A 14,408-nucleotide genomic window follows, 5' to 3' on the forward strand; every position below is an offset into this window, starting at 1 on the left:
TTCGTCGCAGGATTTTAATGTCACACACTCACTTTAGCCTTTAGCTTGACGGCTAGTTGCCGGGTCATCAACATGACGCCCATATGGTGTTATTAAGTAGAAGATAAGGAATATAAAGGACCGAATGGGATAAACAGCAGGTGTTTACCTGGAGGTGAGAGGTTTGCTGTAACTACAGAGAGATCTAATAGGTTTAAAAGCCTAATCTAATCCTCATTGAAGCGCAGTTGTTAGCATACAGCAGCGAAGCAATCAAAACATTTATACACGTTTGATATCGGCTTTAAAGTAATAAATGGAAATGTTTTGCTTTTTTGTTTGTGTTTATGATATATTAGCTTCTATGGTATAGTAAAACCACTGTTTTTTAGAATTATAATTTAAGATATGCAGAATATGAGTCCAAGTAGTCTCTTTTTATATTAACATTGTGCTGTACTTTTAGCACTTTCGCTTGAGATGTTTGTTTTCCTCCATCAAAGATGCCTACAGTATTTTGAGACATCGCTATAGCATATTTACATCTATACTGTAACGTTATTTACGTAACGTTAGATATTGAAGTTTAGTCCACTCAGAAATGAATGAAATGATCTCACTATAGTATAAAATATATTTCCTCGTCCTCTAGTTGTTCTTAACTTGCATTATTTACTTTCTTCTGCTGCTCAAAAAATTTTATATTTCTAAGACTTGGAAACCGAGCAGTTTATGGGCCCCAATTTTATTCTCACAATAGCTATAGTAGTCAGTGGTCCCCATCAACTGTTAAGTTGCCAACATTCTTCAGAATATCTTCTTTTGTATTTGACAGAATACAAAATTGTGTCAGGAATTAATGACGCAAATTACAATTTTGGATAAACTTCCCTTTTCTTTCTTTTTAAAAAACAACATTTTCTTTCTTATTCCAGCCACATGAACCAAGATGCCTCAAAACATCCTGAAAAGCACTCATTACATTGAGCTGGGCAGCTATCAGTACTGGCCAGTGCTTGTGCCGAGAGGAATCCGCTTGTACACCTATGAACAGATTCCCATGTTTCTGAAGGAGAATCCGTACATCACAGATGGATACAGAGCACACCTGCCATCAAAACTTTGCCTCAAAAGGTGCTTTACTCGCCGTACTCTTTAATAAAGTGTGTGGATAATTATTATTAAGCAAGTAGACATTGGTTGATATTCAATAATTCAAAACATCCTGTTAATGAACATTACAGTATCGATACTATAGGTACTTAAAAATACTGTGGATAATAATTAATTATTGAAACTTTTAGAGTGCTTTTTAAAAATATTCAGTGGCGTTCATAACAGCACCAAATGCTCGGAGATTCAATCGGTCAGCTTAACATTTAAACATTAACATTTTCACATAATCTGGACTACAAGCATTATAATAAATCTATATTAAAAAAAATATTTGATTTTTTTTTTCTGTTCGTAGATTGGCTTAAGTTTAAGTGCTGTAAAAAAATTGGGGAATTTTTTTCAAGTTACTTTGATATGTTGCCATATGGCAACAACATCTAATAGTGGATCTAACTTAATAAATTCAAATTTAGAACTTTCATTATAATTAAGAATTTTGTTGTTAGAAATTATTTAATTGGTGTTGCACTAATATAAGCTTTAACATACACACTTTCCAACAACTCATATTCCAACAGTTTTGATTTATTCCATTCTTTTTTGCTGATGATGAATATTATTGAATACAAACATAACATTGTATATAAATATAAATATTTCCTCCAGTAAACATTACAACAAATAAAAACAAGTCTAGTATATCCAGAAGCAGCAGAATAATGTAGCTACTAGCTAACAATGTTTATATATAATGCTATACTACACCTGTCTTATCTGCCTCTGAGCAAACTCACTTGAACTGTCTCCATCACCACACTGTTCCCTGTGTTTTTATCTAATCAAAAGTATTGCCATTAAAATTAGATTTTATCCATAATGTTATTGCATTAACATGTGACTAATCAACATTATATTACTAGCATTCATGTTGTTATTGTTACAACTTAAAACATCACAGCTGACCTTGCTAACTAGCTAACCTACTGCAATATTGCACATTCCACTATTGCACCACATACATTTGATTGATTTACAAAAAACGAATTAGATAGTAACTTTTTTGAGTTGTGAATATGTCATCATAACTAACTGGAGGTGATATCTCAGATTTATTTGTGGATTTGACATGAGTGGATCCTTTGTTTTATTGACATTTTTGAGAGTTAAAGCACATCATTGGCTAAACTAAGGTCTTCTCTTTCCAATGAAAAAAATTAGAACATCGGTCTTAAAGAGCCCCTATTACAGTTTTATGAAAATGACCTTCCATGCGGTGTGTAACACAGCTCTAAGTGAAGTGAAATAACTTCATATGAAATTACGGGAGTTTTCCGGGAGAAATAACAAAACTCGAGGGTGGCGGGAGATGGGTCTGAAATACGGGTGACTCCAGAGAAAAACGAGAGTGTTGGCGGGTATGCTCACACTTACACTCTGCACTCTGACTACTACAAAATTTTTGATGGGGAAATGAACATAGATATCATGTTGCCATATGGCAACACCATGCGGTAGAGGGTTAAATATTGATTTAAATTATTGTACCAATTTTTTTAGGACTATTGTACATTGAAACACTTTACGGTAAGGCTCCAATAGGCAATACGGATCCAAAAGTTTACAGTAGTTAATTTAACTAAACTCGCAAAGAAAACTACAAAAGCTTTTATTAATCTTACGTGATGGTAAATTCTTAGTTAATGCTTAATAACACTTTGAAATCATAGTTGTAATCATGTTATTAAATGTAGTTAATGACTTATAAAATTCTGTTGTTTTTAACTGAATATTAATATTGTAACTGTCTTTTTCTATCTGTTGATTTTAATTCAGTAACTAACTTTTACTAATGAGATTTTATTGTAAAATGTTCTCTATTGTACTTTTATAATGGTTTTGCACTAATGAAACATTTGTGTACTCTGTGCATGTGTACAATAAAACAATACATTAAGTATTGTTTGTTATTATACCTGTTAAAGTAATCTTTTTTGCAGCTTAGGTCAATATTGTCACAATACTGTAATATACCGTTTTCACAAGTAGAACATTTTATACTGCCATAAGCTTATATGCAAGTCAATATTCTGATCACATTTTTTAAATTTGCACATGTAGTCATTATTAAGTCTTGAGCTTCTTGGTGGCTCCAAGCAGGCTGCAGTTGTGGAAAAATGGTGGTATTGGAGACAGAAGGGTTCCTGATGGTTTCATTCATGGTTTCACACCTAATTCTAGACCTTAATTCTTCAAGGCCAGGTTTCACAGACAAGGATTAGCTTAAGCCTGAACTAGGCCTCAGTAAAATTAGGATATTTAAGCAGCTTGTAGAAAAATGCCTTAAATACTGGTGTGCATTTGGAAACAAAACAATAGCGATGAGGGCCAGGCGGAATCTGCGGACATTTTTTCTACTTCTGCAGAGAATTTTGTTAAATATATGCGGATTTACGCGGAATGATTTTGGGAGTATCATAACTAAAAACTTAATATGTTAAATAAAAAATAATACCTTTTAAAATTTTATTTTATGTTTACAATGCAAATCCATTTAGATCCACTTTATTTGGTAAACAAACCACGTCTCTCATATAATATATCTACTAAAAGACAGAAAATATTACAGTGCAAACTGTATTGTAAATAAATTATTTTAATATTTTCATATTAGTCAATAATTATATTTACACACATTTACTCAGGTAAATAAATAGAATCAATGATGGGCTAAAAATCTGCAAAATTCTACAGAATTCTGCGTGTGCAGATTACGTGTGGGCCTATGACATATTGTAATATGTCTTTGCAAGTTGTGTAAAGTTAAGACGGCTCAAACATGACTTAATCTGAGACTAGCTTTAAAGTCATAGGGTTCATTTAACAATTGTAATTCTCACCTTTTATTCACACTCAAGTGGTTCTTTTAAAACTTTTAATTAATGTCAAACACAAAATATGATAGTTTGAAGAATGTTGAAAAACTAGCACTAATTGACATCCATAGTAATAAATAAGTCTATATAAAAATATAATGGAAGATAATGGCTGCTACTTTCCATCACTGTTCAGAATATCGTCTTATGTGCTTAACAGAACAATGAAACTGATTTGGAAGTTGTAGGATGAGTAGTTGATGCCAGATTTTAAATTTAGAGTGATTTATGATCATCCTGCTGCTCCGATCAGCATTTCTAGTCCAGTGATTATAGCTTAATTTTGCAATTTCCATAGTATTGCATCATTCTTGTTTTAGACATTTTAGAATTTTTGACTTTTCAGTATATTACATTTACTTTTGGGGCCATTTTACATGGAAAACCTGCATAATTGTGATGTGTTCATATATCGAAATAGATGTGTTCCATATCGGAATTACTGTAAATACAAAAATAATCTCCTCGTAGAAGTTGTAATGTGTTGTAATTGTGATTTTCCTCAGAGCCACATCTTGTGGAACCTGAGAAAAACTATACTTTCAATAGTAAAATGTTATTAAGCAGTTATGTCATACTATTTATGTTTATAAAAATGCACGAGCCTTATGCTGGCAATGGAGCAAGAGAGAGGAGGAAAGCTGGAAGCCATGAGTAGATGGGCAGTGGCTTGGCCACCACTGTCGACCCACCAGCTGGAGAGTGTTGTGGTAAGGGTCGAAACACTCAGGGAAGGTTGGGAACCATCTGATGACATCTACTTGTGGCAGAAAGCTATGGTTACATAGTAGAGTAACCAAAGGAAGCACCAAAAAGGTGTATGTCATAATTTATAAAAATGCATGTAGTTGACTTTTGTTAATGTGAATGTGTTAAAAATTTAAAAGTATTGTGAACAATAGAAAAATATTAATCACAGACTTTACGCTGAAATGTTAATTACAACATGAATGCAGCACAATTACATTTAAATCTATTATGACGTATAATGATTATATCCAAAATTAATAGTAGTTAATAAATGAATATGGTTTGGAATTGGTACGGGGTGGATAATTATTATCCATTCACTGTATATTCAGAGGTTGCACTGGCAATCATTTACTCCATATTTCTCATATTGTGCAGCATATTCTTTCTGTCCAACGAGACGGTGAACATCTGGAGTCATCTGCTGGGCTTCCTGCTGTTCTTCTCTCTAGGAGTGAATGACATGGCCACAGTCCTGCCATCTGCAGGGGCGTCACGAGAGGACTACGTCATTTACTCAATAGGACTCTTCTGTTTTCAGGTGAAGTAGGAGATTTTACATGAAGCTCTCTTGAATTGAAATTAAAGATGCTAGTATCAGTATGCTAGTCATAAGGATATTTGTAAACTAGTGTTCTTCAAAACAGTTACAAAATTCACATTTAGAATATGCAAACGTCCAAAGCTTGCAGTTTGTCACTTCCGCCTAAATGGATCAACAGTTTCTTTGTAATTACCTCATACTTCAATTTCTCATCAGATCTTCTGACCAATCAAATGCTCTACAGTATCTGACATGCCCCGCCCCTTCAAGATCTCATTTGCTTTTCATTTGATGCGCTTGAGCTCAAGCACTCTCACTGGCAGAGCTGTAAGTAAGCAAGCATTTATCGTGTATGGACGTACACCCAAAGCACATCACAATCATGAGAGAGGGGTCTCCCCACTCCACCACCAGTGTGCAGCATCCACTTGGATGATGCGACCGCAGCCACAGGACAATGGCTCCAGTGCGCTCACCACACACTAGCTGTAGGGGGAGAGAAGAGACAGTGATAGAGCCAATCGGTGGATGGGGATGATTGAGAGGCCATAATGGTGAGGGCCAATGAAGGAAATTTGGCCAGGACACCAGGGTTACACTCCTACTCTTTACAAGATGTGCCATGGGATTTTTAATGACCACAGAGAGTCAGATCCTCGGTTTAACATCTCATCCGAAAGACGGCTGTGATAATAACAAAGTGCTATTGGCTGTCTTTTAAAGGGGAGGAGCTACTCTATGTCCCATCCTGTCTTCATGTTTTAGTTAAGATTACGTCAAACAGTTGGCGCCAGTGTTGTAGTGGTTAGTGCGTCGACGCGAGTTTGATTCCGCCTCGTGGTCCTATGCCAATCCTTCACTTCTCTTTGCTCCCCATGCTTTCCTGTCAATACTCTCTACTGCCCTATACAATAAAGGTGAAAACCCAGAAAAAAATCATTAAAAAAAAAAAGATTACGTCAAACACTGAATAAAAAAAAAAATCACATTTTAAAGCACTTCACATGTCCTTTAAAGCTGCAGTTTTTACTTTTTAGGTAAAAATTATGCAAAATGAAGGAGTTCATCTTCATCCAAATGAAACGAATGACTGGTTTGAATGAACTGTTTGTCTTTTGTTTTCCCATGGGGTGCCAAGGTGTGAAAGACCTCTGACCAACACTTGCAGAACTGTATTTATTGCTAAAAGACAGTACCAGCATTTTGAACTAACCTAATCAGCATTGGCCCTGTTGTCACCATCATGTGACAACGAACCTCAAACTCATCAAACTGGTTTTTGCCATGTGTCTTGAAGACACAGAGGAAGTGAAAATCTTCTCAAAATTCTACAGAAAATTACATTACAAAAATAAACACCAAATGGAGCAAATCCACTTCATATTCATTCATATAACTCTACATGTTACTAATGAGGGCATATGAATACTTGGGTACAGATCAACAATACAAAGTGATGATTGGTCTACTCAAAATGTTTAAATTAATTTCCGAAACTGTTTTGGAAAGGGGATTATGGAAAATATTTAAGACGCAATTCTAACTGTGGACTTGAACTATGTAAATATTGTTCACACCAGGATAGGGCTCCACGATTAAACGAAAAAAAGATTGCGATCTCGATTCAACCTTACACACGATCTTAATTCAGCTTTTCTACGATTCAGTCAATTGTATATTCAAGGTCAGGAGAGAAGCCTACAGGCGGTCGCACAAGACTTCATATTGTTTTATATACATTGCTCAGCAACATGGACACTTCCAAATGGTGTTAAAAGTGTCAAATACTGTATTCATAAGGTGTAATTCACCTCAAAATGTAATTTCTGTCTTAATGTAATGATGTAGTCGCGGCCGCGGAGTCACACATAAGCTAACACGCTGTTTGTTTACTACTGAGAGGATGCCCGCGTGCCTGTGAATGTCTGCTTTATTGAACAGAACCTGCATAGACTGTGAATAACAGGTAAATAACATTCAGTTTTTTGCACAGTGTTTGGGAGCCGCGCGGGAAGTATGATTTGCCTGCATGTTTTTTTCCATGATAGTAGCGCACGCGACAGTGAAAGTGAAACCGGCGAGCACATCATTCAAATGATCATATCGCATTTAACAATCATGATTACGATTAAGTGTTGTGAGAAAATAAATGTTTACTGTGTCGGTATAACCAAAGAGCTTGACCAAGAGGGGACACTCAATAGAACATTCTATTGCAACAGCAGCGCCCAGCAACAGCCCTGGATTCCGCCATTTTGGAGTGAAAGCGGTCGGCTGTCCATTGGATCTTATTGCTGTCGCGATGGCAAGCACAATCAGCACTTTTAATAGTTTATTTTACAGACTTAAAATATGCTGGTGTTCTATTGGAATTTTCATTCCAAAATGGCCGCCCCGCCATATAGTGGCTGTTTCCCAAATCGCACTAGAGTGTCGCCTTTAGGTGATTCTATGGTCTTTGGTATAACTACTCCAGCCTATTTAATGTTGAATATAATGCAAGAGGGAATCTGATAATGACACATTTCTCAATTTAACAGTAAATAAAGGGTCTAATAATATTGTCAATGACAAATGACGAGCATATGTTCAAACAATAATTCAGCTTCAGAATTATGAATAATTGTATTCTGATGTCATCACTTTACTGTGAATTAAAAATCAGGACATATTTAAAGTCTGTTTAAGTCCGCCATTCCAAGTCTATACAAAATTTAGCATTTTAACCAACAGTAGACCAACACAAAGGCCTAATATTATTATTTTTGTTTAACCATATGTTTAAAAAAAAAACAATAATAGCCTACTCGTATTAATTTTTATTTTACATCCACAGAATCTTGAGAAAATCGTGATCTTGATTTTATGCAAAAAAAAATTGTGATTCTCATTTTAGCCAAAATCGTGCAGCCCTACACCAGGAGTGATCACTCAGAGGCCAGCGTTATCCAACCACAAGGCTGCATCTGAAAGGCAACCTTTCGTTGCAATTACCTCCTATCTTAGAAAAGATAAAAATGTGGTAATGTTTACAAAGTTGTGTCATAAGGAATTTAGAATTTTTTTTTAATTGCCAGATGTTGTTATATTTCAATTTTTGCAATTTCAGATGTTATCACAAGAATGTATATTCTTTTAGTTCAGAGAAACACAATGCATATAAAATAATGGCCCAATCCCAATTCTATTTTGTCCCCCTTCCCCTTGGCCCTTGAAACAGAGCTTTAAAATTTACCTCTTAAGAAATAGGACAGCACTACAACACCTGCACACGTCATCATATGTCATTGCAAAGTCTTGCTTCATATGAGATCGACAGTCGCAACTGCTGTAGTTATTCCAGTTGTTATTTTTTTTTTTTGTATATCTTCAGGAAATCACTGAAGACAACGATATGTTGTTATAACAATATAATGTGGCAATAAGATCGTAACTTTACTGTGTATTTCCACCATGGCCATATTCATCTATGTAAACACACAATAACAACATTAACATTATAGCAGACACTGTAAAATGCTCATTCCCAGCCACTAGACTTTTTCTTGACAAGGTATTCGAGTGTCATCGAATGACAGAATGTTGTGGGACTGGTATACAAGAATTATTATTATGGATTATCGATAGCGAAATTTTGCGTTTTTTATTTTAGCTTATTTTTTTTAAAGCATGACGGTAAAACATGAGCGGTTATGAATGTATTAAAACATGCTTGTTTGTTGTAAAATTTCCTAATAATGACAAAAAATACTAATTTGGGCATCTCCGTGTGCAGCCACGCTGCCGTTGAAGATGGTGTATTCTGGGAAATTTTCGTACCCTTTGGTTTCAAGTGTGGTCCTGAAAAATTTCTGTTTCAAGGGGTATCTAGCCCTTCCCCCTAGCCGTACATTTTTAAGCTAAAGAGAATTGGGACAAGGGGAAGGGCTAAGAGGTAGAATTGGGATTGGGCCAATGTCAAGACATACCTTTCTAGATGATCTCTTATCATGCACAATAATTAATATTAAGCATTATTTATGTATTTTTGTGCAGGTTTGTATGCTGTGCTCTGTGGGCTACCACTTGTTCTGTTGCCATCGCTCAGAGAAGACGTGTCGCCGCTGGCTTGCTCTGGATTATGCTGGAATATCAGTGGGGATTTTGGGATGTTATGTGCCTGGAGTCTTCTACGCCTTCTACTGCAACAGTGTATGATGCACATCTTTTTAAACAAGGAGCTATATGTATACTGTATATATCATTCTTTTATACATTAATAATACATTATTATAGTTATTCCAATTTGAAATGTCGGAAACAGAAAATCAGTATTCCAAATCTTTTAAAAGGTTCTGCATGTCAGCTGAGAGAAGTTTGACATTTGTACTGGAAGATCCACTTATGAAATTGATTAAAAACAATTATATGCAGAAACGAATAAGATCGTGAACATTTTGCAATTAGTTTTATTGACATAAATACTTATTATTTTTATTTAAAGCATATGCCATGATATTATCACATTACACGCACAGCATTGTCTGTGGAAAGTATAATATAGTTATGATTAAATTTACAAATGTAGATTTAAACTTTAAACATTATTGTTATATTATTGGTAACACTTGCTGTTTGCTTCAGTTTTGGAGGCAGGTGTACCTGCTGACGGTGCTGGCTCTGATCTTGGCTGTGTTTGCGGCTCAGATTCACCCGCTCTACCTCAGCCAGCAGTGGAAGAAGCTGCGCTCGCTCATGTTCTGCTCAGTGGCTGCATACGGCATCATCCCAGCCTGCCACTGGGTCTGGATCAATGGCGGATTCTCCTCAGAAATCGTAAAGGTGACCTATTAGCTTGTGTTATCTATGCATCACTTGTCCCCGATAAGACTGCGCTGTTGATATGATATAAATGGTTGAATCACTTGATTGATGAAGCACTTTCTGTCTTTGCAGGTGTTTTTTCCACGAGTCATGATCATGTATTTGATTGCAGCCTCGGCGTTCCTTTTTTACGTCAGTAAAATCCCAGAAAGATACTTCCCAGGTAATTAGTTTTCTATATTACACACCTATCTAATATTTAATTCTATTCTGTTATGACAACTCTTGAAGAGATTTAGCATGGTAATAAATATGCATCTGGCAATGTTGATGTGTTTGGTTTTGGCAGCATAGATCTGCTACGCTGCTGCTGCTTTTATTATTTGGAGAACAAATGGAACTCGATTCTGTGTATAAACAAAGTTCCATCAACAAACATGCATTTATCCACACAAGTTGACTCAAATAGAAAAATTAAATGAACACCCCTTAAAACAAGCAGATCTATAGCCAAGGCATGCATTTCCCCCCCCCATTATGGGCTATGGGACCACATGCCTTACTATCTATGTGCACCTGGGCTACCTTGCTGACCAGTAAAACACTTGTTAACTAGACTATGTATGCCTGGGCTACCTTGTGGGAATGGCTTAACACTACTGAACTAGACTAAACGTGCACCTTGGCTACTTTACTGACCTGCCAAACACTAGTGAACTAGACTATGTGCACACATTGGATACTTTACCGACCGGCTTAACACTAGTGAACTAGACTGTGTGTACCTTGGCTACTTTACCAACCAGCTTAACACTAGTGAACTAGACTGTATGCGCACATTGGCTACTTTATTGACCAGCTTAACACTAGTGAACTAGACTATGTTTGGGACCTGTCTATTTTACCGACCAGCTTAAGACTAGTGAACTAGACTATATGTGTGCCTTGGCTACTTTACTGACTGGCCTAACACTAGGGAACTAGACTAGGCACGTACATTGGCTAATTTACTGACCAGCTTAACACTAGTGAACTAGACTGGGTGCACCTTGGTTACTTTACAGGCCAGCTTAACACTAGTGAACTAGACTATATGTGTACCTTGGCTACTTTACCGATTGGCTTAACACTAGTGAACTAGACCAGTGGTTCTCAAACTGTGGTACGCGCAGTTGTGTGCTCGCAGTTGTGAAAAATAATGCGTGTTTTCGATATATAAAGTTAATTGTTTTGTAAAGCAGCGTGGCTTTCAGTTTAGTTTGTTACCTCAGATTTAGGCTAAGTAATTTGGATGTGATTTAAATGGCGCAAGACACACAACATAGACTCAAGCAACGTTGCCATGCTTGAAGCTTAGAGGTAGGGAGACGGAGAGGACTGCGAACTGTACCCGAGTCTGCTTGAATACAGTGGTCAGTGTGCGGTTAGCGCAAACTTCACAGTTCACTTAAGATGTGATCTCATTCACACCGAATCAAGGAAATACCACACGTATGAATTAGTCAAGCACTGTATATATGCATTTAATCACTTGCTTTTCTTACACACATAGGCCTACTGTAAATGCCCAGCAGCAGATCTAATTTCCAATTTAAATATGTAATTCCAAATCATATATTTAAAAGTTACAAGTTAATGTTTGGATTTCAAAGATACAAATATGTCTTATGTAAATGCAACATGTTTCAAAATGTATAAAAAATTGTATATATATGTATGACATATAGCATTTATTTATCAGGTCCAAGCTACATTTCCAGGTTTTGATGAATAGGCTATTTTTACAAGTACAGCAGTTTTCTTTTTACATTTTAAGAACAGTGCCATTTTTTATTAACTTTTAAAAGCACATTTTAAGTTTTTTGTTTGTTTGTTTTTGTCTGCAAGTACAGTTAATGTTCAGACTATTTGTTTAAAGTGGCTGACAATAATACATATTCTTAATAATAGTAATTCATCTGCCTGGTTTTTGAACTGTGCAGTGCTGTAGCTGCTTAATTAGGCCTATTATGCTACTGCATTTCAATACTGGTCATTATAGTGGTACATGGAGAGACAATTTTTTTCCTGAGATGGTACTTGGTGAAAAAAGTGTGAGAACCACTGAACTAGACTATGTGCGCACCTTGGCTACTTTACCAATTGGCTTAACACTGGTGAACTAGACTATGGCTGTTTCTCAAAAAACAAGCAGGGGGGCTAATAATTCTGACTTTAACTATATATATATATATATATATATATATATATATATATATATATATATATATATATATATATATATATATATATATATATATATATATATATATATATATATATATATATACACACACACACACACACACACACACACACACACACACACACACAAAAACTTTACTAATATACTTTGCACAATACAAATAAAACTGTTTTTAATATCAATCTCGGCAAATAAATACTCTTAATGTGCTTTTTATTAAGATTTTCATGTGACTGTTTACTTTCACTGTCTCATTTAGGGAAATCCTGAGTTAAATAAGTTATCTAAAGTTATCTAAACTAATAATAAATCTATAAATGCTGCACCTCCCACCTCCTTTATTCAGCCGCAATGACTTCTGGGATTTTTAGAGCGAGTACTATATGTTTGCCTTGGCTACTTTACGGACCGGCTTAACACTCGTGAACTAGAATATGTACTGTATGAGCCTTGGTTACTTGCTGCGATGTGAATGCGGCCTAAAGAAGTCCTCTAATTACAGCCAAACACATTGTGACTAGATTCAAACTGAAACACTGGCAGAGCAAATACTAACATCCCTTTTTGTTTTTTCTCCCAGGGCAGCTGAACTATGTTGGTGCCAGTCATCAGCTGTGGCACGTGCTGGTGGTGGTCATGTTCTACTGGTGGCACCAAACCGCTGTTTACATCATGAACTACAGACACAATCAGCCCTGCGGCAGCACTTAAGCACGCTTATCAGTCTTTCTGAGCCCTTTAGCTTCACCATATCCACTTGTTTGGCATTATTTTAAAGTCGCGCTAATAGAATCGAACCAAGTAACTTTACCTCTCATCTGCCTTTGAACATTGTACCGTAGGGTTACGTGCAATTTTAAGCTGATCTGCCTGAAACATGTTTCATATACAGTGTTTTTGTCTGTTACTTTTTGTTTTTGACTTCTGTTAAGCCTTTTTTTCCATTATGGTATCAATGGGCTTGTGAATCCATCCATGCTGTTAATATGTGGCCTCATTTTATTGGATTGGCCATCATTTAAATGACCTGAACTATCACTCTTCTCTGACTGATGAATTGTGTGGAGGTTGATACTGTGATACTGTAAGCAATAGGTCTCAAACTCAATTCCTGGAGGGCCACAGCTCTGCACAGTTTTGTTCCAACCCTAATCAGACACACCTGATCCAACTAACCATAGCGTTCAAGACTACTCCAGAACACCATAGTTAAATCAGCTGTGTTTGATTAGGGTTGGAGCAAAACTGTGCAGAGCTTTGGCCCTCCAGGAATTGAGTTTGAGGCTCATGCTTTAAGCTGTTTTATACTTGTTTAGTAAAGGGAGCCATTTTGATGTATTGAACACATTGAATTGATGTACGTACGCACTGGAAACTGGGAATTTAAATGACCAAGAAAGCATTACTTCAGTACTTTATGTGAACAATGGGTGAAAATCACTATACTTGCACTTGTTGATTAGGAGTTGATTATGATTATGTATTATGTATTGAAGAACTGTTGACTGTTTCTCAATCTCATCCTTTTTTAAACTTTCTATTGGTTGTTTGATTTTCTTTCATTTCATATTTTAATCTTTTGGAATGAAATCAACCTTTTGAATGGTGAAGCTGAATTAAAAAATACTTGTTTGTACTCATGGTATTTTATTCACTGGATATGAAATGATGGGTTTACTGGCAGCTGGTATGTAATTGGTTGAGTTTTTTTTTTTTTTTTTTTTTGGCCATCTAGGAGAAAAGAAAGTTGATCTAAAATGCAACAACAAAAGCTAAATTAGTATAGTGCTGATGTTACTCTTATTACATTTAATTCTTATTGTACAAGGTAAAAAGTGATTAGTTTCTTAAAAGTGAGTAAACCTATTGTAACTTGGAACTGCTCAGGGCCCTGTTTCAGAAAGGCGGTTAAGTGAAAACGAGTATTCTAACCCTGAAATGAGAGAAAATGAGGGTTTTCTGTTTTAAAATGGCAGGTTTGTCAACCTCGAGAAAGCAGGGTAAGTCAAGCCTGTTTCTGAAAGAGAAGTCATTTTTA

General features: G+C 35.9%; 1 protein-coding gene across 1 annotated transcript; it reads left to right on the forward strand.

The window, feature by feature from the left end:
* Positions 1–13: 13 nt before the first annotated feature.
* paqr3b (progestin and adipoQ receptor family member IIIb) lies at positions 14–14,006 on the forward strand. Its single transcript, XM_056466209.1, has 7 exons — positions 14–154; positions 915–1,113; positions 5,157–5,319; positions 9,358–9,513; positions 9,946–10,143; positions 10,258–10,348; positions 12,951–14,006. The coding sequence occupies exons 2-7, from the start codon at positions 929–931 to the stop codon at positions 13,079–13,081; spliced, it is 924 nt and encodes a 307-aa protein (XP_056322184.1). The 5' UTR covers positions 14–154; positions 915–928; the 3' UTR covers positions 13,082–14,006.
* The last annotated feature ends 402 nt before the right edge of the window (positions 14,007–14,408 follow it).

This window comes from Danio aesculapii, chromosome 10, assembly GCF_903798145.1.
Source record: "Danio aesculapii chromosome 10, fDanAes4.1, whole genome shotgun sequence".
Taxonomy (NCBI): domain Eukaryota; kingdom Metazoa; phylum Chordata; class Actinopteri; order Cypriniformes; family Danionidae; genus Danio; species Danio aesculapii.

Excerpts from the sequence above, each read along its gene's own strand:
- paqr3b (XM_056466209.1), top strand. The coding sequence starts at position 929 with ATGCCTCAAAACATCCTGAAAAGCACTCATTACATTGAGCTGGGCAGC. Across the intron at positions 5,320-9,357 it reads TAGGACTCTTCTGTTTTCAG|GTTTGTATGCTGTGCTCTGT; the intron begins GTGAAGTAGGAG and ends ATTTTTGTGCAG. Across the intron at positions 10,349-12,950 it reads CCCAGAAAGATACTTCCCAG|GGCAGCTGAACTATGTTGGT; the intron begins GTAATTAGTTTT and ends TTTTTCTCCCAG.